The following is a 24,763-nucleotide window of genomic DNA, read 5'->3' as shown; positions in this document are numbered from 1 at the left end:
AATCATAAAAGGTCACATGGCCTCACTTTATTCAAATTAGGATTGTCTCCCTCATTCTGTTTCTGTCCTGGGATACCACTGACACAGGGTGGGTATTACTGCTGAGGAGCTAGGTATCATGGGATCATCAAGCTCCATTTGTTGCAAATGGTTAATACAAGCCTTTCATTCATGATGCCTGTAAAATTCCCATTGTAACACGTTTCCAACTTATGTCTTATACTCTGCATTAAGTTTCTTTTTTTCCCTGGCTTTCCCCTTAGAAAGATCTACTACTCTTCAGCTTTCATCTCTGCTGAATTCCCTATTATCACAGCTCCTTATTTTCATGGATGGAGAAGCCACCAAAATTAGTAGCCCAAAGCTTGGAGCCACCAACCAGTGACTCATTACTCTTGCTACTCAACAGTGTCTCCTGAAGAAAGCTACTTCCACCCTTTACCTGCAGGGCTTGCTACTAATGTTTCATAACATTTCAACAAACAAAGAGAAGCTGTGTCAGGTCCTGTGCTAGGTGCTGGAGATGCAGAACTGTGTCTGACATGTTTTCTGCCTTTGAAGAACTTTCTGTCAAGTGGAGGAACACAGTCATAACTTTCCCCTCATATTTAATTTGTTCTATCTCATTCATTCCTGCATTTAACAAATAGTTGAGAGTATACCAAGTATCAAGCACTAAACTAGACAATGGTGGTACTGAGATTAACAAAACAGACACAGGCCTTCACAGAGTTTTCTGTCAAACTCAGGATCTATGTCTGTGGGCGTCAGTGTTTTGACCAAGGAGTGCAATGGCTTCTGGGTGGTACAGGTTCAATGCTCAAAATGGCACCGAAATTGCCCCGCTTTGTGAACAAAAGATTGTCTCTATTTCCTTAAGAAAGTATTCTGGACAAAAACTCCATGTTCAGTGGTAAGTGAGTCAAGAACCCAAGCAACCCTAATTTTCATCTATTTTTTCCAAGTAGTCTGTGCTTTCAGGGAAGCCTGTGTTCTTGCTTCAACTAGTTGCTAAAGTACGATGCTTCACGCAAAGTCATCACTGACCCTGGGTCAATTGCCACAGTCTACCAAGTAGTACATGAAGGAGAAACATTTTAAAACCATAAATGTGTCTCCCAGTCAGACTGATCATAGCTATTCTGCCTTGCGACAAGATGGAAGTGCAGCTGAAAAATAACCGGAAATTTATGTGATCAAAGTCTGCTCTCCCTTTTGGGAAAAAGCCATTCTGTTGCTTCTGCTTAATCATTACAGAGAAAAACAAACAAGCAAGTGGAGCATGAAACTTCAAAAGAGATAGAAAGTCTGGATTGTTTGAAATGGCTGCAAGCCTCTGAACACTCATGTGTGCCTGCTTGGGTGGGGAAGGCGCAAGGAGAGGAGCTGGTTTGGGCAGGGGCATGTGTGTGTTTTTGTAGTACCCCTGGATTGAGGTACCTATGTGCACGTGTGTGTCTATAGAATGCCTAGGATAGCGTGTGGGCTGTTTGTATTCTGTGTGTATTTTCTTGCATGTGTATACATTTTTCTGAATGTATTTGTGGATGTTGGTGCATGGGTGAGAGTGAGTGTGTGTGTGTGTGTGTGTGTGTGTGTGTGTGTGTGTGTGTTCAAACAGCAGCTTCAGTTGCTTTCTTATAAAAATCTAATCCATCACTAATTCCCAGCAATACAAAGAGAGAGCTGCATATTCCTGGTGAATCTGGTTATCCCCAATGGCCTATGAGCTCTCTGAATAAAGGGGTCCCTAGAGCCCTTTGATGCAGAGTTGGGCTTTTCAGGAGTACATGTTGAATTAGCAACTGGTAACAGTTTTAATGCATGTCTGGGTCTGAAGCTGGGGGAGTTAGTAGTCAACAGGGTCAAAAGGGCACCTAGACATACAGGCTTTCCTGCTGCCCCTAAGGTGAGAGAGCCATCTTCTCTATCCCTTATATGTCAAAGCTGCCCCTCGTTGAGCTCTCCCTATGTGTCAGATACTGTATTAAGTGCCCAGGAAGCCATGAAGACTTGGTGCCGGCCCTTAAGGAATTTACAGGAAGTCTACTATATCTCTGTACTCTTCTCTTCATTCCACACTTGAAAGACAAATTCAGGCCTCTACCTTCCCTCTGCCTGGTCTCACAGTCACTCATGACTCCCTCTCCTGGGAACTAGCCTGCTTCTTCAACTGACTCCTAGATCTTGCCTGATTGAAAGAAGAGCCACGTAAAATCCACATGCCTAAATGAACTCTCAGCCTCCACTCTTTTCCCCCATGCAGACCATCCTGTATGAGTGCCGGCTCAATCATTCTAAAACGATACATATTTGTACTGACCTACTGAAACGCTCAATGGTTCTGCATTACCTACAGGACAAACTCCATCGCGTCCCTACACAGCCATCGGTATTTACCCAACAGGTCCCAAGAAGCCTTGTCCCCTGCTAAGTAGTAGTCTCACCGAAGATAGAGCTACAGAAAAAAATCTAAGTAGTGAACGTGGACATTTCATATTTTTAAATATCTTTTTCTGATTTTAAGATTTTTATTTTCAACACAAAGTCACTGGTTCAACAAAAAAATTACTGAGTATCTAATAACTGTCAGGCATACTGAGCAGATAATAGCTTTTGTGTATGTTTTTTTTTCCTATGTAATAATTATTCAGTCAGATATCTGATACTTAGTAGGTCTCCTGTTTCAACTCTCCAGTGCATGCTTTGCTTTGGCAGCAAGGGAGAACAGTAGAAGGGAAGTCCTTGCAGAGAACGCACGAGTCTTCCCCTTTCTGGCTCCGCTGTTTTCTGCCCTATTCCTTGGATCTGCTCCAAAGCCCTCCCACTGCTCACATCCTGGAAACACCACCCTGGAAACTATGGTTGGGTCTCTCAGTCAAGCAGCCAGTGGCGCTGGCAAATGTGAAGGGAGAGGTCAGGGAAAGTTTAATTGAGGATAGGGAACTGACAATTTTGAAAGATGTGTTGTGGAAAAAAGGGAAGAGTACTTCTGAAGGGGGTATGTATGCTTTATATGCGAATAGGTGATAAGAGCAGGGAGAGAGATGGATTTGGCGAAATGGAAGATGGCGAGGGTGGGGGATTTATCTGAGAAAATATTTCTCCGTAGAACATAGCTACAAGGCCCTGCCATAAGAAAACCCCAATTTATTTTCTTTGATGTGTGGCATCATCTTTCACCTTTACCTTAGCAGGAACTACTTACCATGTCAGTGTCTGACACGGGGCCAAAACTGGTCACGTAGATGTCAGTCTTCACTTCAGTCACTGCATCTGGGCCAAAGAAAGCAGAAAAGCAGAGTGTTGTGAAAGCCTGTTCCCTAAGCTCAGACAGAGACCAGTGCAGTACCCCGAATGACAGCCAACTGGCTACTTCTGAGAATGGATACTTGGCACAGTCACAGGAAAACCCCTGAAAAAACTCTCACCTGTACTATTTCTTCATGGAGAACATGCTAAGTACAGGTGCAAAGTCCATCCTTTGATGCATGCCTGAGAATGACAGCGGAATTCCCAAATTCCAAAGCTTAGGGAGAACCCTTAGAGATATCTGGCATTCACACGTGCTGGGCTCTCACACTGAGATTGCCCTTACCTGTGGTTCCAATATCCAAATCGCTTCCACTTTCAGGAACACAGGGTAATTGCACTCCCACTCCCCTGCCCGCTTGAAGGAGGGAGGGGTCACATGAGTGGTTTCTGTTGTGGGAGGAAGTAATATGTGTTCCCCCCTGGCTGGGCCCATTAATGTCCAATGCAATCCCCTCCCTGCCATGTCATCATGGAAACATATGTTGATATGAAGCTCCCTTAAGACTGAGACAGCCTGGAATGATGAGCCAATACACGGAAGACAGCTGTCTCAGAGATTTGCCTTGGATCTGCAGTAGACTTCGCATGAATGAGAAATGAACTTAGTTGCGTTAAGTGGCTGACATTTGGAGATGACTGATATCACCTGATATAATCTTTTTGATTTGATCTTCCTTTCTTGTAGCTGTTTACTTGTCCACCTTCTACCTAACCCAAGAGACCCTGCAGGGCAGGGTCCCTGTTTTGTTACCTCTGTATCCTCAGGACCTAGAAAAGGGGCCAATTACTGAGTGCTCACTGAACATTTTTGGTATGAATGAACGAGTCTCATCACATATTTGCCAAGTTGGAAAGTGATACCCAGAGAAGTGAAGTTATTCAACTGCTACGTTTCTCTTTCCCTGCTTTTGGCAGCCCTGTTTCCCCCAGATGAGCATACCCAGTCCAGCATACCTCACACGGAGCACAGAGAAGCCTACTCCAGCCTAGCAAAGCCCACTCCAGCCTACCAAACACCTCATCATTACAATACATTCAAACAAGTCCCACTGCAGCCCAGCACACCTGACCCCAGCAGAGCACACCAGTAGCAAGGAAAATATCAACAAAGCCCACAGAAGACCTGATGTATGCATATGATGAGTCTGCCTAACGCAGTCTACAGCACTATTTCCTTTCCCTCATGGAGAGGTACGGGGTACGCCTACTTCATCTGTAGCATATTCACTATATTCACCTAGTCCTGGATTCTCGCCCAGATGTGCTTTTGATCTGATTGACTTCCCACTTTCCAGAACCATCACTTAGGCTTACTACACTGTTTCCCTACTGAGGTACTGAGTATACTCAAGGCCACTGCACACATCCACAAACATTTCATTTTCAGAAGAGGCTTTGAGTATCATTTAATAATAATCAACACTATAGTCAATTCACCAGAACACACAATTTATTCCCAAGCTTAATCAACAAATAACATGTCTCTGAAACTAGAGCTGTGTTTTAAATAGTTAGGCTCTCATCTAGAGCACAGGCTTCCCTCGGAGCCATTTCTGTGCTCGAAGAAGAAGAGACAACACTTCAGAACCCAGAGCATGCCCCCTAAGGACTTGTCCCTTCAGATCCAATGCCAGGTTCATTGGCTGGAGAAGCATCACCCTTCCCCCAGTGCATGAAACAAAATGAATCGCTTAATGGGCGAGACTACAATTACATTTGAATCCAATATTCCTGGCAGGACATAGTTAGACAGAGAACAACGTTCTAAGCCAATGTAATTGTAAAATTGTAAGATAGTTATGCAGCCTAAAAACAGGGAACCCAGACTACAGGGAAAAAGGCAGAGAGAAAGTTGTGGTAAAGTCAAGTGGCAGGAGACTGCTCTATTTCCAAGGGGAGAGACTGTAGGCACTGTAGGTAGAAAGGGAAATGGTGAGAACAGTCTTCGGTCAGGATGGGAAGGCTTGGGTTCTGGACCTCTGCCCGACTTGCTAAATGCCTTAAACAAGTCTGTTTTCCTTTTGGCTGCTCTCTTGTGCAGTGAGGGATTGGGACCAGCCAAATGCTGAATTCTCACTCTGTTCTGACTAGGAATTCTGACTATAGGGCCAAGCAAAAAGCATCTGACGAGAGGCTTCCGATGGCAGCAGAAGGCATGCTTTCTCTGCTGCCTGAGGAAGATAGGAGGTTTTGCGCAAATCTGGGGCTCCTCCATTTTCAACTGTTTACTTTCATTTAAAAAGCACTCATTGACTGCTAAGAAGGAAACAGTGTGGGGAGAGTCTGCTTTTCCAAATTAGGGCTTACCCAAGCTTCAGAACTTTCTCTGGCTTTACAGCAGGGAAAGAAAGTTGGGAAGTTTAGTGTAGTACAGTGGACACCGAATCCCTTCTTCCTCCATTTCTGTCCCATTTGGAAAGAATCTGGCAGACAAAAGAATTTGGGGAAGTGGTGTAAAAGGAAAGGGAGGGAGAGTAAAGAAAGGGGGTTAGAAAGTAAAAGGAGAGAGGTAATTAGAAGAGGATTGGAGGAAAAAGCCGGAAAGAAAGAACAGGAAGGAGTAAGACAAGAGAACAGTGGAAGAGAGAGCCAGAAGAGGAAATAAAACTAAACAGAGAGCTAGAGAGCAAGAGATAGCAAGAGCCAAGAGTGAGAGAGGGAAAGAGAAAGCAAGTGAGAAAAATGCTAAGAGAAAAATAAGAGGTAATGAATGCTCTTTTCATCAGAGGAGCCAGAAATCTCGCATGTAGTGGGATGTGGAGACAGGGATTGTCATTTGCATCCTGGCAGCACAAACAAGAGAGGGATCTGAATGTATCACCATCCTCACATCTCTGGCCCTCTACTCAAAACCAGGCAAACACAGGGATATTTGTGACATTGTCCAGTGGTCCACACAGCGACCACCAAGCCCCGTTGGCTAAATCCTGTTTTCAGACTAGGAAATGCAGCTGCCCTGGAGCAGGGTATGCGATGGTATTCAGAAGTACCCTGCAGAAATGCGGCAGAGTGGCTCAAAGCATGACTGACTGGGTTTGAGCTTAGGTTCTGCCACTTGCTCTCTGCGTGCCTTTTGTCACTTAACTTCTCCGTGCTTCTTTCTTCATCTGGAAAACTGGGATAATGATAGCAACTACCTCAGAACTTTTCTGAGAACTGGACTTAAAGACATGGTATTTAGACCAGGAGTTAGAGAAGATCCAGGGTTCAGTATACATTCACTGCTGCCGCTGCTGAATACTATAACAGAGGCAAGACGGTATAAGTCACCCATAAGGACAGGGGGACAGAACTCACCCAGAAGTCTAAGGTCTTGGGTCCCAGACATAGAACAGAGTATTCACCCAGAACTACAGCTCCTTTATGTGAAGGAATGATTCGGAGTTTGCTATTTCATTTAAGTAAATGAAAAAAACGACTCGAGTAGACTGCTGAGGGCTATACTTTATATTCCAGCCCCTATTCACAGCCTTCTCAGTAGGGACAAATGTGAAACATAAATTCATGGGCAGATAAGTGGGATTGTTGTTCCTTTTTCTAACAAGTGTTTTCAGATGCTCCCTGGCTCTTTATTTACTTTGGGGGCCCAATTTCCTTCCAATATTACACTCTGAAACCAAAGATAAGTGGAAATTATCTTTTCCTTTTGTAAATGTACTGTAGCACTGAAAGTGCTTGAAGGCTCCTGTGTTTACATGAACATACATGCCCTTAGCCCTCAGGGGGACTCCCACTGGTGGGGAACTCATCAAGCAGTCCTTATGTCATTTCTGCTTGCTTTTGATCTGAAAGAATAAAGATAAGTCAATAAGTGATCACTGTTTATACTGAATATGTTGCTCATAACAAACTGTATTTTCCAGCTTGACTTTGAATAGACCCCCCAAGAAACTGAATTTTCCCCTTTGAGCAGAAACCAGAAAGCAGAGTAGGTTCCCCCCCTATAGCTGCTCCACCCCAGCGTACACATAAACAGGTCTTAGCTCTGCCCTTCGGAGCCATACAACAAAATCTGCTTCTTGTTCTTTGGAGATATAAAGACCTTCAGAGGTTGAAAGAAAGTGATCGTGGTACCCTTTAATCTGTACTTCTTGTTCCTTTCCAGACTAAATAACCTGCCTTCCTTCAACTGAGTTTCCCCTCTTTTGACACGGTTATAAGTGTCCTCACTATCCCCACTCATGTTCCTCTGGCTCAGGTCTGATTTTTCACAGACACTCCTGATATATGTTTTGTGGTGAAAGTTTGTCACAATGCCATTAGAGACAAGGTCTTAAGATGAATGACATACACTCCTTGATCTCATTATAGGTGATGATGGGCTGGTCAGTCCTTTCCCAATGACAGTCTCCCTAAGAATAGTGAGGCTTTCAGGAGTGGGACTTTGGCTAAGAAAACAAAGCCTTGACTTTTCTTTCTTACTTCCAGATCACTGGAAATTTTGGAGAATAAGTGCTTATTGTTTAGCACACTTTTCATCTTGAAGAAAGACTGAGCTGCTGGCAATGAGCTGCCTTGTGACTAGCTGTCTGAATTTGCAAGCTGCGTGAATGTAGGGAGTGGGTTACATTGACTTATGGACAGGCTTTCACAGATCTGAGAGCTGGACCACTCTGTTCTCACATTAATGGCCTTCCCATTCTCTTTGACAATCCTTGGGGACTGAGATACTGTAAGTAATCACTGAGCCACCCCCCCCCCCAATAGCATTAATCACAGATAAGCTCTCCAGAGGAATCACAAACAGGTGGCTTAAGGAAGCAGAAATTACAAGAGTCTGTCAGAGGTCCTGAGCTCTAATCTAAGCTCTGCCACTGACTTGCACCCCCTTTTGCGGGCTGTTTGGGCAGAGCTCATGACTTTTGATTTTTGGTAGGCTAGAAGTCTAGCATTGCATTGATGCTACTCCATCTAGTGTCTGGTACCTATTAGGTTGATGCAAAAGTAATTGTGGTTTTTGCAATTATTTTTAACCTTTTAAACCACAATTATTTTTGCACCAATCTAATAGAATGTACAGCAAATCTCTAATACCCAGCTACACACAACGTATGTTTTTAACACACCCATAAAAAAATAACACAAGATTTAAAAGAGACCAACCACAAACATCACCCATTTAACCACTGTGGGTTCTCATTAACTCCACGATTGCTTGAATCTCAACCGTCCCAAAGGTAGTACAGAAAAAAGTTCACTGCCTGTTTCCCAAAATTCTCAGGAATTTCAGTCTCAATAAGGCCCCAAAATATGCCTTTCAGATCCAAGCCAGATACAGTTGGTGGGCAGTAGACAATACTCAGATCATTACATTCCTTTCACTGGTTCCACAAAAACACTGATTGCTGTACCATTTCCTCAGCATTTCATCTTCCTCATCATTATCTGATGTTTTAATCTGGCATTTAATACTTACACTGTAGAGCACCAACACATATTTTATGTGTCAATTCAAGTGGTTGCACCTGTCTTTTACTCATTCATTCTAGATGTTTCCCTCCTGCAACCTTTCCCTTACACTTATTATTTGTTACCTAATCCAATACTTACTTGGAATGTAATGTAAAAAAAACACTGAATCTTATTTCGGAAGATCTTGGTAGAAGCTCAAGCAGTGCTACTGACAAACTCTATTATCTTAAATGAGACTTTTGTCTCCTCGAGCCTCGGTTTTCTTATCTATAATATGAAGGGTTTCAGCACAAAGATCTTTAACATCCATTTAAATATCACTATAGGAATCTTTGTTTTCCTGGTTTCTAAGCCCAGAGTAGATCGGAAGCACCAAATGAGAACTGAAGAGATAGGCCCAGTAGCAGAAACAAGAAATAAGCACTAATGTGGTAAACCAGGACACAGAAAAAATAATGATATCCAGGCTTCGGTCCATGGAAAGAAAACACTCAAATGGTATTTTTGACTTTTCTCAAGAAAGGAGGCTGTGCTCAATGCTCCCAGTGGTGTTACTATAGGTCTATAGAAGCACCTTCCCAGAATACCTTTGCCCTCAGACCTTTCTAGTGATATCTCTTCCTTATGATGGGGACCAAAGGCCATATTTGGATGTGTAGCTCCAGAAAAAAAGAGCAGAACTGTGGAACTAGTCATCCACATGGAAAGAAATATCAGTAACAGGTATAGAAGAAATAAAAACTTCATAGCGCAGCCTCTTCAGTGGTTCATAGCCTTTTTCTGCAAATAGAGTCCACTCCCAAGAGCTAATGGGGTTTCCGTGGGGCAACATTATGACAAAATTAGAAAGGGAAGTTGATGTAGTGCCCAAATAACGATCTGGAAATAAGTTGGAGGCTCACTCCACAATGTCTTCTCTACCCTCGAGGCATATCCTTGAGCCACAAGTTTAAAAAAAAGAGAGAAGCAACCGACTCTTTAAAACACCTGAAATATCCCAAAATGTTACAAGGATGCTCTGGTGTTTTCCCAGGGCCTACTGATTTTTAGCTTCAACATAAAACTAATAAGTGCAAAAACCACTGGTATAGGAATCTGGAGACTCGGATTCGTCCCAGCACTACTTCAAGTTTCTTATACCTTCGTTTCCTTATCTGCAAAAAAGGGAGTTGCTTTTGTTATGATTCCAACATTAAAAATATGGTTTTCAAGGCCATAATAGATTAGAAGGAGCTACCAGAGGCACATCCACTGCCATCCTTAAGAAGTGTTTGGGACTTCCAGATAAGATGGCACAGGTAACTTCACATCTCAGCACAACCCCAAACACACAGAAATGAGAGAGAAAATACAAGGGGTGCCAAAAAAAGGATACACATTTTAAGCGATGTTATCTATGCTCAAGCAGTAGTTTGCCATAATCAGAAGCATCTGGATGCTGATGGTAACCACTTTGAGCCCCTCTTGTCATTGCAGAAGTCACACGGGACTTGTATTCATCTTTTGTTATCGGTATATATTGAGTATTACAAGCGATAGTTTTTTTCCTTTCTTAAAATGTATATACATTTTTTTGGCACCCTCTGTATATAACAAAATGATAGTTATTTCACATTTGCGACAACACGGATGGATCTAGAGGCCATTACGCTAAGTGAAATAAGTCAGACTGAGAAAGCCAAATACCATATGGTCTCACTTATATGTGGAATCTAAAGAACGAAATAAATGAACAAACAAAACAGAAACAGACTCATAGATACAGAGAACAAACTGATGGTTACCAGATGGCAGGGGAGTTAGGGGGCTGGGTGAAAAAGGTGAAAAGATTAAAAAGTACAAATTGGTAGTTACAAAATAGTCACAGGGATGTAAAGTACAGCATAGGGAATATAGTCAATAATATTGTGATAACCATGTATAGTGCCAGGTGGGTATTAGACTTATTGAGGGGGGCACTGCATAAATTATATAAATGTCTAACCACCATGCTGTACACCCGAGACTAATATAAAATACTGAATGTTAACTGTAACTGAATAAATAATTTAAATAAATAAATAAAGCATTAATCTAAAGTGCAAAAGCCAAAGCTCTTTCTTCAAGTTCTCCACTGTCATTTGGGGGAAAGGACACCTAATGCATTATGTTGGATGCATGTGGTCTTGCCCTCACTGTAAAAAGCTTTTAGAACGCACAGGGCAGCATTCAAAAAAATTTTAACTTTAAATAAGTTCAAGGTGCTCATGACAAAAAAAAAAAAAAAGATATATTTGTTTCCAATAACAGATCAAAATCTGACCGAACAGAAACAAAACAAAACTGTAAGCAATGTTGAGACAGAGTTCTGGGTCTGGAAAGTAAGTGTAGTGAAAGAGACTAAAACATTTCTCTGTACAAAAGAGGGGACAGGGAATAGGCCGAGTATTTGTTGCTCAGAGCTGGAGCTCTCCTTGTAAAGAGGACAGAAAAAGTGAAGCTGAGCTGCTGCCTGGGGTACGGCTCTGTTTGAGGCTATAGGCTTGGGTTGGGGGGGGGTGGGATGTTGTAATATACACAAAGACAGTCTTGGGATTAGGAACTCAGGCAAGTGGCTTGTGGGACCAGGAATGGATCGCCGAAATCACATTGGAGAAGAAACTTCAAAATACTATTATAAATCCATTTTGGAATGGGATTAGAGTAGAAGCAAACCACAAAACCACCAGACAGCAAGAAAAAGAAGGAGAAAAACGAAACCTAAAACAAGACTAAACTGGTTTCTGAGTATGGCAGAGTAAGTGCTTTCCAGCCTTTCTCTCTCGCTAATTATAAATAAAATCTCTGAACAAAATATAAAAGCAACTACTCAAGGACACTGAAAAGTGAAAAAGAAGAGGCGGATTATGGAGGGGAGTCAAAACTTGGAGAAGCAACGCACAGGGTAATAAGTTTCCTGGATTTTTTCCCTCTTTTCTCTTGCAGTTCTGCATCAAAGACAAAGCTACATAGTGGGACAGTGCCACAAACAGCCAAAACTCTGATTAAAACACACACACACACACCAAAAAAAACCCTACCTGTCTTGCCAAAGAATCAAACTAAAGGCCCCTGCAGGCCAGAGAGTGTGAGGGAATCCCAGAATGTGAAGGGTTATATGAACCCCCACAAATCATAGGCGCACCCTGGAGCATATGCATAGGACAGACCCAAAACTTTGAGAAGTACACTGTGATTTAAACCACTACCAAAATTTCCGACTAATCCTGAGTAGTACGAGTATAGTACAGACTCAGAGCAGCATAGCAACGATTTTGATAACTGAACTATGAACTAATATGTGAAACCATCACCCAAGACTTAGACTATTCATTATGTGACAACATGTGTGAGATAAGCCAAATGCAGCACAGCAAAGGTTTTGAAAACCGAATGCAACATAGACCTTGTGGACTGAATTTAACCAAGATGATTGTTTAAACAAACAAGAACAAATTTCTCCAAAGCATGGGCCCAAACTCAACATAATATTCAAAATGTCCAGAATACAATCCAGCATTATTTGACTAACAAAGAACCCGAGAAATATTACAAATTTTTAAGAGAAAAGACAATCAATAAATGGCGACTAGAAGATGATTCAGATGTTACAAGTATCAAATACTTTAAAGCAGCTATTATAACTATGCTCCATGAGGTAAATGAAAACACATGTACAACAAATAAAAAGACAGACATTCTCAGCAGAGAAATTAGAAAATTTAAAAATAACCAATCTGAAATTTTAGAAATGAAAAAAATGCAATGATCAAAATAAGAAACTCACTGGATGGTCTGGAGATGACAAAGGAAAGAGTGAACTTGGGGAGAGATTGATACAAGTTATCCAATGTGAAGAACAGCAAGAAAATGACTGGAAAAAAATATCAACAGAGGCTCAGGGACACACTGGACACTATGATAAAGTCTAACACATAGAACATTGGCGTTTCAGAAGGAGAGGAGAAATACTTTTGTGAAGAAAATATGTATTTGAAGAAATGGTGCTCAGAAATTTTCCAAGTTTGCTAGCAGGTATAAATTTACAGAATCAAGATGTTCTCCAGACCCCAAACAAACAAACAAAAAAAGGAAAATAATGCATGTGACATATAATCAAACTGCTAACTACCAAAGATAAAGAAAAATCTTTTAAAAAGTTATTGGAAAATAACACAGTACGTGAAGGGGAGTAATCATTTGAAAGACTGAAGATATATCATCAAATCACTACATAAGACAGAAGAAAGGCATCTTTAATATGCTTAATGAAAACAACTATCAACCTCAGAATTCCATATCTAGTGAAAATGTTTCAGGAATGAAGTTAAAATACAGACAGTTTCATATTTAAAAAGACAATAAAATGTCACCAGCAGATTTGTTCTATAAGAAATTCTAAAGAAATTCTCCAGGCTCAAGGAAAATAATGCCAGAGGGAAATTAGATAGGAATATATTATAGAAAGAGCAACAGAAATGGAAATTCTGGATAAATGTAAAATAATTTTCCCTTCTTAAGTTGTTTAAAATAGTTATGACTGCTGAAATAAAAGTTTACAACATTGTCTTGTGTGGTTTTTACTGAATGTTGACATAATAGATAAGACAACTATAACATAAAGGCCAGTTGGATGGTAAACAGACCTATATGTTTATAAAGCTGCTACACTGTACTGGAAGTGGAACAATATTAACTCTAAGAAGACTGTCAAATATCAGCTATGAAGACTGCAATCTTTACAGCAACCAGTGAATCTCACATTACAAAGAAATACTTCTAAAAAGGCAATAGATAAATTGAAACAGTAAAAATATTCAAGCATTCCAAAAATATTCAGGAAAGGGAAAATAGATGAACATAAAAACAGAGGGGACAAACAAAGCCAGTGATAAAATGATGGATCTAAGCACAACCATGTCAATAAATATATTATTTGTAGATGATCTAAACAAATTAAAGCCAGAGATTGTCAGATTAAAAAAATAACAATAATAAGGTCAACCATATTTGTATATGGGAAGCCCACTTTAAATGTAAAAATATAAATATGTTAAAAGTAAAAAAATGGAAAAAATATATAACATAAACACTAAACAAAGGAAGGATGTAGTGGCTGTATCAAACAAAGTATACTGTAGAGAAACTAAAATTACCAAAGATACATAGGGATTTATACAATAAAATCACAAGTAAGATTACAAGACTAAATGTGGCATCTAACAATGGAGCTTCAATATATATGACACAAAACCTGACAGAATTCAAGGGAGAAATAGACACATCCAAAATTCTTTTTGGACACATCAACATTCCTCTTTCAGAAATTGACAGAATACATACAGAGAAAATGAGTAAATGAGAAGACCTAAACAATACTATCAAGCAATGTGACCTGACATCAGTGAAATTAAAAACAGGTTCCTTGAAAATATCTATCTATCTATCTATCTATCTATCTATCTATCTATCTATCTATCTATCTAGATCTATCTATCTAGATAGATAGATAGATAGATTAGATAGATAGATAGATGGATGATAGATAGATAGATAGATAGATAGATAGATAGATAGATAGATAGATAGATAAAACTCTAGCCAGACTGACCAGAAAACTAAAAGAATGATGTCACCGAAATTGTTAGACTAAGAAACTCCAGAGCTCTGTCCCTCCCTCCAGAAAACAACTAATAAGTTTGGGAAAGCTGTCAGAATCAACTTTTACAGAACTCTAGAATCTAGTCAAAAATGTAAAACCACCAGGGGAAGATGTGGAGAGGAAAAAAGCCACTGCACTGAGGTAAGAGAGCACGTTGGATTTACATTAGTGCACAACCCCCAGATTGGCAGCAGCCATAAAGCTGGCAGCCCATACTCTTGCTGCAGGTTACTAGTACTAGAGGCAATGTGCAAATCTTAATCTCAAAGAATTGACCTGAATGGCAGCGCTCTGAAAGACTGACGCAAGGGCTTGCCTTTGTTTCTCCGACTGGAAGTCTTCCCAGGGCTGGGGCTGCTTCCTGACAGTCACTGCCAAAAGTATTTAAAGGCAAAAGTACTGACAGTTGCAGCCCGAGGCTAAGGATAACAGTTGGGAAAAGCAGTAAGACAGATAGAAAATCCAGAGAAGAAAAAGGTTGGAAAAGGAGAGTCCTGGATGAATAAGGATTTTTATAAAGCTCCAACATATACCAAGGTATTGATAAGGACACATACATGCCCACGGCTGGACATATGCTCAGAAAAGACCTGAGAAGAACCTAAACTTTCACCTCTGGCTGACTTTCAAACTTCAGGCAAAAGCCAAGTGGATGCTAAGGCAGAGCCAATTATCCCTAAACAGATCTACAGATTAAACACAATCCTAAATAGAATCTAAGGGCTGTTTTCGTTTTTGTTTTGATTTTTCTTTTTTTTAGAAATTCATGAGTCGATTCTTAAATTTGTATGGAAAGGAAAAGGAGCTGAAATTGCCAAAGCATTTTTTAAAATGTGTTCTTAATTTGGAGGATTCCCATACAGAATTCAATGTCTCAAGATTTATTAATACTATAAAAATACATCAATTAAAAAAGTGGAAAGATAGACACATCAATCAATATAACAGAATAGACAGTTAAAAAAATATGTCCAGACATATATACTCAATTGATTTGCTGTGATGATTTCCATGGGTGGTTCCATGACGATTTCCAACCATTGTGATAATGCAATGTAGAAAGTAGTCTTTTCAATGAAGTGTGCTGGAACAATTGGATAGCCATAAGCCAAAACATGAACTCCAAATCTTACTTCATACCTTATTACAAAAATTAACTCAAAATGGATCATAGACCTATTGCAAATAATGCTACAATGAACGTAGAGATACATACATCTTTTTGAATTAGTGTTTTGGATTTCTTCAGATAAAAACCCAGAAGTGGAATTGCTGGGTCATAAGGTAGCTCTGTTTTTGATTTTTTGAGGAACCTTTAAATTGTTTTCCATACTGGCTGCACCAATTTACAATCCTACCAACAGTGCACAAAGTTTACCTTTTCTCCACATCCTCACCAGCACTTGTTGTTTGTTGATTTATTGATGGTAGCCATTCTGATAGGTGTGAGGTGATTTCTCATTATGGTTTTACTGTGCGTTTCTCTGATGATTGGTAATTTTGAGCATCTTTTCATATGTCTGTTGGCCCTCTGTATGTCCTCTTTGGAGAAATATCTACTCAGATCCTCTGCCCACATTTTAATTGGATTGTTTGTTTTTTTTTGGAGTTGAGTTGAGTGATTTTTTTTTATAAATTTGTGATATTAACCCCTTATCAGATATATCGTTAGTGAATATCTTGTCCCATTCAGTAGGCTGTCTTTTCATTTTGTTGATGGTTTCCTTTGCTGTGCAAAACTCTTTAGTTTGATGTAGTCTCATTTGTTTATTTTTTTTCTTTTGTTTCCACTGCCCAAGGAGATAGATCAGAAAAAATATTAGTAAGAGCAATGGCAGAGAGCTTACTGCCTAAGCTTTCTTCTAGGAATTTTAAGGCTTAGGGTCTTACATTTAAGTCTCTAATCCATGTTGAGTTTATTCTTGTATATGGTGTAAGAAGGTGGCCCAGTTACATTTTTTTGCATGTATCTGTCCAGTTTTCCCAACACCATTTATTGGAAAGACTGTCTTTACCCCCATGTATATTCTTGCTTCCTTTGTCACAGATCAATTGACCATATAGGCATAGGTTTGCTTCTGGGTTCTCTATTCTGTTCCATCAATCTATGTGTCTGTAAGTGTCCATAGATAGATTATTGGATAAAGAAGATGTGGTACATATATACTCAGCCACAAAAAAGAATGAGATCTTGCCATTTGTGACAACATGGTTGGACCTAGTGGGTATTATGCTAAGTGAAACAAGTCAGACAGAGAAAGACAAATACCATATGATTCCACGTATATGTGGAATTTAAAAGGCAAAATAAACAAACAAAAAAAAAAACAGAAAGAAACTCATAGATACAGAGAACAAACTGATGGTTGCCAGATAACAGATGGATTGGGGAGATGGGTGAGAAAGGTTAAAGGGATTAAGATGTACAAACTGCCAGTTATAAAAACAGTCTTAGGGATGTAAAGTACAGCATAGGGAATATAGTCAATAATATTGTAATAAGTATGTATGGTGCCAGTGGGTACTAGACTTATGGGGTAATCACTTCATAAATTATATAAATGTCTAGTCTCTATGTTGTACACCTGAAACTAATACAATATTATATGAGGTGTGATTAAAAAATATGGTGAATGTCTAAATGAAAAAAAATTATTATAGTAAAAGACACATTGCCATTAATCTCCCTCAAAATACTCCCCCTTGCTTCAAATACACTTATCCCATCATTCTTGCCACTTTCTGAAGCAGTTCTGGAAGTCCTTTTTCGTGTCTTTACTTCATTCTCCATCATGACAACGCTCCGTGTCACATGCCGCTTCTGGTATAAGGCAATTTCTGTCAAATAAAAACGTTACGCTGTGTCCTCATCCACCTTATTCACCGGATCTGGCACCATGTGACTTCTGGTTCTTCCCCAAAGTCAAAATGGCCATGAAAAGAAAACATTTTGAATCGATTCAGGATATGGAGGCAGCCACGACAGCACAACTAAAGACACTCAAGAAAGAGGACTTCCAGAACTGCTTCAGAAAGTGGCAAGAACGATGGGAGGAGTGTGTTTGAAGTGAGGGGTCTATTTTGAGGGGGATTAATGGCAACGTATCTTTTACTGTAATAAAGTTTTTTTTAATTTAAACATTCACTGTATTTTTAATCAGACCTCATATGTCAATTGTAATTGAAAAAAATTTTAAATTAAAAAAATGAATAAAATAGAATGATTATAAAAATTCACATACTTTAGATTGTATGCTACACATTACTTATCTGTTTAATAATGTTAAGATTTAAGCTAAATTATCACACATAGTTTATATGTTTTCTCACAGTATGTGAAGAAACATCAACTAAAATAACTTCTTGTGATTATGTAAAAGTGCTTCATATTAACATTAAAAGTAATAAAATGCTGGATTAGTAAGGAAAAAAGGAAAATCAAACAATGTAATTCACCATATTAACAAACTAAAAAGAAAATCCATATAATCAACTCAATAGGCACAGCAAGAGCATTTGAAAAAGTTCCAACATTCATGCCTGTTAAAAATTTTCAACAACCTAGGGGCAAAACTTCCTGAACTTAATAAAGCACATTTAAGTAACATCATACTTTCTGGTAAAAGTCTGGAAGCTTTCTCCCCAAGATCAAGAACAAGACAGTGGTGTCTGCTTTCACCTGAACTGTTCAACATTGTACTCGTATGTGAGGTCTAGTTAGTTCAATGAGGCAAGAAAAAACGCATCCGCATTGCACAGGAATTAAAACTGTCTTTCTTCTCATACGACAATCATCTATGTATATAATCTGATGAAATCTAAAAAAGTTACTAGAAATTCCACTTCTGGCATAAAAGCATGAGGAGCTTACAAATCCGCTCTTTAGTGAAACTGGTGAAATCTATTTTCAAAACAGCCATTTAAAGTTTCTGGAAATGGTGCTAAGGATGGACAACAAAAGAGAAAAAAAACTATTCAAGAAAATCTACGAAAACTTGTAAAGCAATCAAGAGTCCAGATATTTAAAACAAGACCTGTTCCCATGCTCCTCCTTCCCAGCTCAGTGAGGCAGAAACTACTCCAGACTGGTGCAGCCAAGAAAGAATTCAGGATTCTCTCTTCTCCCAGCTCCCAGTTGGAGGGCTATCTTTCTGAGAACGGCAGGGTGCCAGCATTTCTCATCCTTGAGTAAGCTACCTATTGCTGAGGCTATATTCTGAGCAAGTTTGGGACAGGTAGGAGATCCCTTCATCCTCCCAGTTGCTACGCATGGGATCCAGGTTCTAACTTGGCTATGGCAATGCTGAGATTACTATGGTCTAAGGTGCCCTTGATCTGGATCATGGGTTAGTGGTCCATGCTGGAAAATACAAGTTAAGGAGACCTAGGGGTGCTGCCAACACCCCTCCACCAAGTGCTCAGCAACTAAAGTGGGGCTGGGCTGTCCCTCAAGAAAAGAGTACCATTGTTCTCACCCCCAGAACCAGAGACTTGACTCACAGATTTTGCCCCATTGATTCTTGCTCTTATATTTGTTATATTCCATTATTGTTAGCTCTTCTTTTTCTCTACTTTCTTTCTTTATTATTATTATTAGTTTCAGGTATGCAAAACAACAGTGATTAGACATTTACACCCCTCACTAAGTGATAACCCCAATAAGTCTACTACCCATCTGACGCCATACATAGATACTGCAATACCATTGACTATATTCCCTATGCTGCACTTTATATCCCTGTGACTATTTTTTTTAAATTATAGTTGACATTCAATATTATTTTATATTAGTTTCAGGTGTACAGCATAGTGATTAGATATTTATATAATTTATGAAGTGATCCCCCCAATAAGTCTAGTGCCCATCTGACACTATTATACTACAAGAAATAAGTCAGACAGAGAAACACAAATACCACATGATCTCACTTATATGTGGACTCTACAGAACAAAAACAAACAAACAAAACAAAAACAGACTTATAGATACAGACAAGAAACTGATGGTTGGTAGATGGGAAGGAGTTGAGGGGATGGGTGAGAAAGGTGAAGGGATTAGGAAGTACAAATTGGTAGACTTTTTTTCTAGTTTCTTAAGGTGAAGCATTGGGGCATTGATTTGAGGTTAATCTTTTTTAACATAGCCATCTAGTGTTATAAGTTTTCCTCTTAGTACTGCTTTATATCATTTTTTTAAATTTTGTTTAATTGAAAAAGTTGTCAATTTTCCTTTTGGGTTCCTCTTTGACTTATGTTTTATTTATAAGTAAATCATTTAGTTCCCAAGTACTTGGAAATTTTCCAGATACATTTCTGTTTTTGATTTCCATTCCATTTTGTATGCTGTAAATTATTTTAATTTTTTTATGACATTGAATATGGTCTATCTTGGTAAATGTCGTAGGTATATTTGAAAAGAACATGCATTCTGCTGTTGTTGGATGAAGTGTTCTATGAATGCCAATGAATTTAAGGTAGTTAATAGTGTAGTTCCTGGTTCTGCTACCTTTACCTATTTTGTCTACTTGTTACTGTATTTTGCTGTGTATAGTGTGCACCAACATTTTTGGCCCAAACTTTCAGGGAAAAAAATCTTTCCTTTTACTTCTTTAATTCAATTTTTTATTTGTTTACATTTAGGTACTTTTTTTTGTATTATAAAGGAATTTTAGCATTTATTTTTTAACATATTGTGGTACATGAAATTTTATGTACCGGTAAAAAATTTATAATATTTACGCATCATACAAGGCCAAGAACTCTTCATTGTTGCAAGTTTGTCGTCAGTTCAACAAAACTGATTATCATATTCCAGGGTATTATTTTGCATATGGATATAGTTATTGATTTCTAGTTACACTTTTAACTCATAAACATAAATAAAAGAATTAAAAACATTTTTATAGATACGGAATTAGCACTACCTATGTATAATGTACATCTTAGTTTTCCCTCACAAATTTGGGCAAAAAAGTGTGCATTATACATGGCAAAATATGGTATATTGCTTATTGAGAGGTAAGCATTGGAATCTCTAACTACAATCATAGATCATCTTTTTTTTTTTTTCCAAGTCAAGTTGTTGTCCTTTCAATCTGAGTTGTGGAGGTCGCAGCTCAGTTCCAGGTCCAGTTACCATTGCTAGTTGCAGGGGGCGCAGCCCACCATCCCTTGCAGGACTCGAGGAATTGAACTGGCAACCTTGTGGTTGAGAGCCCACTGGCCCATGTGGGAATCGAACTGGCAGCCTTCAGAGTTAGGAGCACAGAGCTCTAACTGCCTGAGCCACCGGGCCGGCCCTAGAGCATCTTTTTCCTTTCAGTTTCCAGTCTTTGCTTTACGTGTTTACAAGTTGTGTGATTAGCTGCATAAATATTTAGGATTGTTATGTATTCTTGATGAATTGACTCCTTCGTTATGAAATGGCCCTCTTCATTCCTAGTAATATTTTTGCTCTTTTTCTTGCTCTTATATTTGCTTTTTCTGATATTCAAAAAGCTACTCCAACCTTTTTTTGACTGGTGGTAGTAACAATGCTAACACCAGTTAGCAATGCATCTTTTCCTTTTTTTAAACATTCATATCATCTTTTATATTTACCTATGTTGTTACAATCAATGGTACTTTTATTTCTTTTTGTGTATTTGAGTTACGGTCTAGTGTCCATTTCTTTAGGTCAGAAGGACTCCCTTTACTATTTCTTACAAGCAGCAAGAGAGAAGTTACTCATCATATATAAGAGATCCTTAATAAGATAACCAGCACTGTACATCTGTTTCCATCCTTCTAACATATTTGTGGCTTTATACTTAAAGTGGGTTTCATGTGCAGCATAAAAACCTTTCAACAGTATATGTCCATTTCATCTCTTCCTCACCTTTGTGCTATTATTGTCTTACATTTTCTATATATAAATAAGTAGTCATTTATCATTTAAAGAGGTTTAGAAAAAAAGAAACTATATTTACCCACACATTCTCCATTTCAGTTGTTCTTCTTTGGCTATGGCCAAGGAAATATGGATCTATAACAAATCTTTGTATAGATCCATATTTCTATCTGGCATCATTTCCCTTCTGCCTGACACATTTCTCTTAACATTTCTTGCAGTATAAATTTGCTGGTGGTGAATTTTTCAGCTTTTATGTGTCTGAAAAAGTATTTGTTTAGCCCATGTTTTGGAAATGTATTACCTCTGGTTACAGAATTCTAGATTGAGTTTTTCTCAGTACTTTAATACTTTTGCTAACTACTTTCTTGCTTGTTTGTTTTTGACAAGATGCCTGCTGTTTTTCTAAAATTTTCCCTCTCTATTTAACGTTTTATATTACTCTGTTTGCTTTTAAGATTTCATCAATTTCACCGGTTCAAAGCAATTTGATCACTACCATTGGTGTAATTTTCATCATGTTTCTGATCTGTTGAGCTTCTTGGATTCTGGGGATTACCATTTTCATCAAATTTAGAATATATTTGACCAGTTTTTCTTCAAATATGTTTTCTGCCTTCCTTCAGATAATCCAGTTAACACGTTAGGCCACTTGAAGCTATCCCATAGTGTACTAATGTCCTCTTCATTTTTCAGTCTTTTCCCCCTCTGTGTTCCATTTTTGCTACTTATTGATTGCTATGTGTTCAAGCCCATTAATCTTTTCTTCTTCCTTTTCAATCCACTGTTAGTCCCATCTAGTATATATTTTACCTCAGATATTGTATTTTTTAATATCTAGAAGTTTAGTTTATTTAATTTATATGGCTCTACTCAACATGCTCATGTTTTCCTCTACCTTTTGAACATATAAAATGTATATATAAGTATTTTAATGTACTCATCTACTAATTCTTTTATATGGGTCATTTATGCATCTGTTTTTATCGATTCATTTTTCTGCCCTTTTTAAATTGTATTTTCTTGCTTCTTTGCAGGCCTGACAATTTTCAGTACCATGTTTCCCTGAAAATAAGACCTAGCCGGACAATCAGCTCTAATGCATCTTTTGGAGCAAAACTTAATATGAGACCCGGTCTTATTTTACTATATATAAGACCGGGTCTAATATCATATCATATCACGTCACATCACATCTCATCTCCTCATCTCATCTCATCTCATATCATATCGGGTCTTATATTAATTTTTGCTCCAAAAGACTCATTAGAGCTGATTGTCCGGCTAGGTCTTATTTTGGGATAACAGGGTAGATACCAGCCATTGTAAATTCCATCTTTAGATACTAGGCATTTGTTGGTATTGCTATAAATATTTTTGAACTTTGTTCTGAGATAACGTTAAGTTACTTGGAAACAGTTTGATTCTTTTGAAGCTTGCTTTTAAGCTATTAAGTGGGAGCAGAGCAGCCTTTGTTTGGGGGATGAATAGCCACGGAACTAATGCTATATCCTTCTGAGCATTCTACCCCATGCCCCATGTGTTACAAGTTTTTCCACTGTGGTTGGTGGGAACACAAATTATCTCCAAGCCTCTTGTTCCATCTGATGTTTTCCAGGGTCCTTTCCCCAATCCTGGGTTTTTTCCACCTACGTATGAGCTGAACATTACTCACCTGAAAACTTGAGGGATATCCTCTGCAAATTTCTGGATCTCTCTCTCTCTCTCTCTCTCTCTCTCTCTCTCTCTCTCTCTCTCTCTCTCTCTCTCCCTCCCACCCCTCCTTCCCCCTGCAACTCTCACTTCTCCATGCAGCTCTTCCTTCTTCTCTATCCTACCAATTTTAGTCAACTTGGTCTCCCCAAGTTCACAACCCTTTCTCACCAAAAGACAGAGTCCACCAGACACTATTTGGATTTCCCTCCCTGCACTGAAGCTTGAAATTCTCTCCACCAGTAAGCTGTTAACAATCACAGGGCTCACCTTGTTTTGTTCCCTTTTTCAAGGATTACTGTCCTGTGCTTTGTTCAATTTCTGAAAACTTCTAGGCAATATATTTGTTGTTTTTTTCAAGCCTGAAAGCTAAATCCGGTCCCTGTTATTTGCTGTTAATCTGAAGCAAAACGCTCCACTCATATTTTTCACTTGTACTCAAAACACTACCTGTCTACAACTAATTAATTTCCACCTCCTCCCTGTACCTTCTTTGTTCCAACCACAACTCCAAAAAAAACAGAATAAAATAAAATAGGACTGTTCCTCCTCCAATGATCCCTATTTTAGAAAATAGCACCAACCTGTCATCCAAGCCAGGGAACTAGAAGTTATCCTTTTTTTCTCCCCTTTCCCTAACCCCATAATTTAATCAGTCACCAAATTCTCTACATTCCCATAGTTATCACCTTATCCTGGAAAATTGCAATTGATTTGTGTCTAGTCGCCTTTTCCGCCAATACTGCCCTGCTCCAATCCATTATTTATCCCAAAGCGTCATACAGTTTTCATCTGAAGACAAACAACAACAACAAAACTGCAAACATATCTTTAACTTTACTTAATAAGTGAGTCTACTATCGTGGTATGGGTATAGTAATTCCAGTACTATTTTACGCATATTGTAGAATTGAGCAAATGAGTCAATCATTGAAGAATACAGTTGGCCTGGAATTAGTTGTTTGATATCAGTATAAACTCTTTACACATGCACACACACATATAGATGTATATACACATATTTATATATATGCACATATGTGAACATATGCAGGTGTATGTACATATTATATATGTGTGTATATATACATGTATATATCTATGGATGTATACGTGTGTGTATATATATATATATATATATATGTATAATTTGCTATTTTTCCAATTCTGTGCACTGAAAGGTCCTAGAAGCAATGGCACCCCACTAGGAATGAAAACACCCAGCACTCAGAAGTTGAATTTTAAATATAATTTTCCATAAAAAAGAGAGACCATTTCTTCTTGGGGAAAAAAAATGATTGATTCCAAGGCTGAAGAAGGGGGAGTACAAGATAAGTCTGGAATACAGTGTTATGCCATAAAGTGTAAAAGTGCTCAAAAAATGAGAACATATCAAAAGGAAACAGAAGCCACCCTGAATAGGCTCGAACTAAGCAAATATGGGAACTGATGGGGGAAATGGTTAATCAAAATGAATATTAATGAATTTTAATTCATTGAATAAGAATCCATCTCTTTATGCCAATAGTTACCTAATTAATTAAACAGAAGGAAAGGTTTTTTTCTTACAATGGAATACCATGTAAAAAAAATGTAGAGGAATAATGAATTTATAAAATCACCATTTTGCAGTCGTAACAGTTTTTATTCATGCAATAATAATCAATAATTGCTAAAACTATTGGATGCAAGCTGAAAGGGGAACAGAATAGTCTCAAATCACTTCCCCACAAATTACTTTTTAAGTACAAACT

The 24,763-nt window shown here is 38.5% G+C and overlaps 1 protein-coding gene across 3 annotated transcripts in view; it reads right to left on the bottom strand.

Moving 5' to 3' along the window:
* GABRA3 (gamma-aminobutyric acid type A receptor subunit alpha3) overlaps positions 1 to 24,763 on the bottom strand; it is a gene marked incomplete at its 5' end in the record, with an annotated part of 191,770 nt that overhangs the window by 85,039 nt on the left and 81,968 nt on the right. For all 3 annotated transcript variants that reach the window (XM_081042973.1, XM_081042971.1, XM_081042972.1), the window contains one exon: positions 3,209 to 3,276. In XM_081042973.1, coding sequence (XP_080899099.1) covers positions 3,209 to 3,276 — 68 coding nt within the window. The remainder of the gene's footprint in view (positions 1 to 3,208; positions 3,277 to 24,763) is intronic.

Source organism: Rhinolophus hipposideros (assembly GCF_964194185.1).
Source record: "Rhinolophus hipposideros genome assembly, chromosome: X".
Classification (NCBI taxonomy): Eukaryota; Metazoa; Chordata; class Mammalia; order Chiroptera; family Rhinolophidae; genus Rhinolophus; species Rhinolophus hipposideros.
The sequence above is the reverse complement of the archived record's forward strand: the minus strand, read 5'-3'. Positions and strand labels throughout refer to the sequence as shown.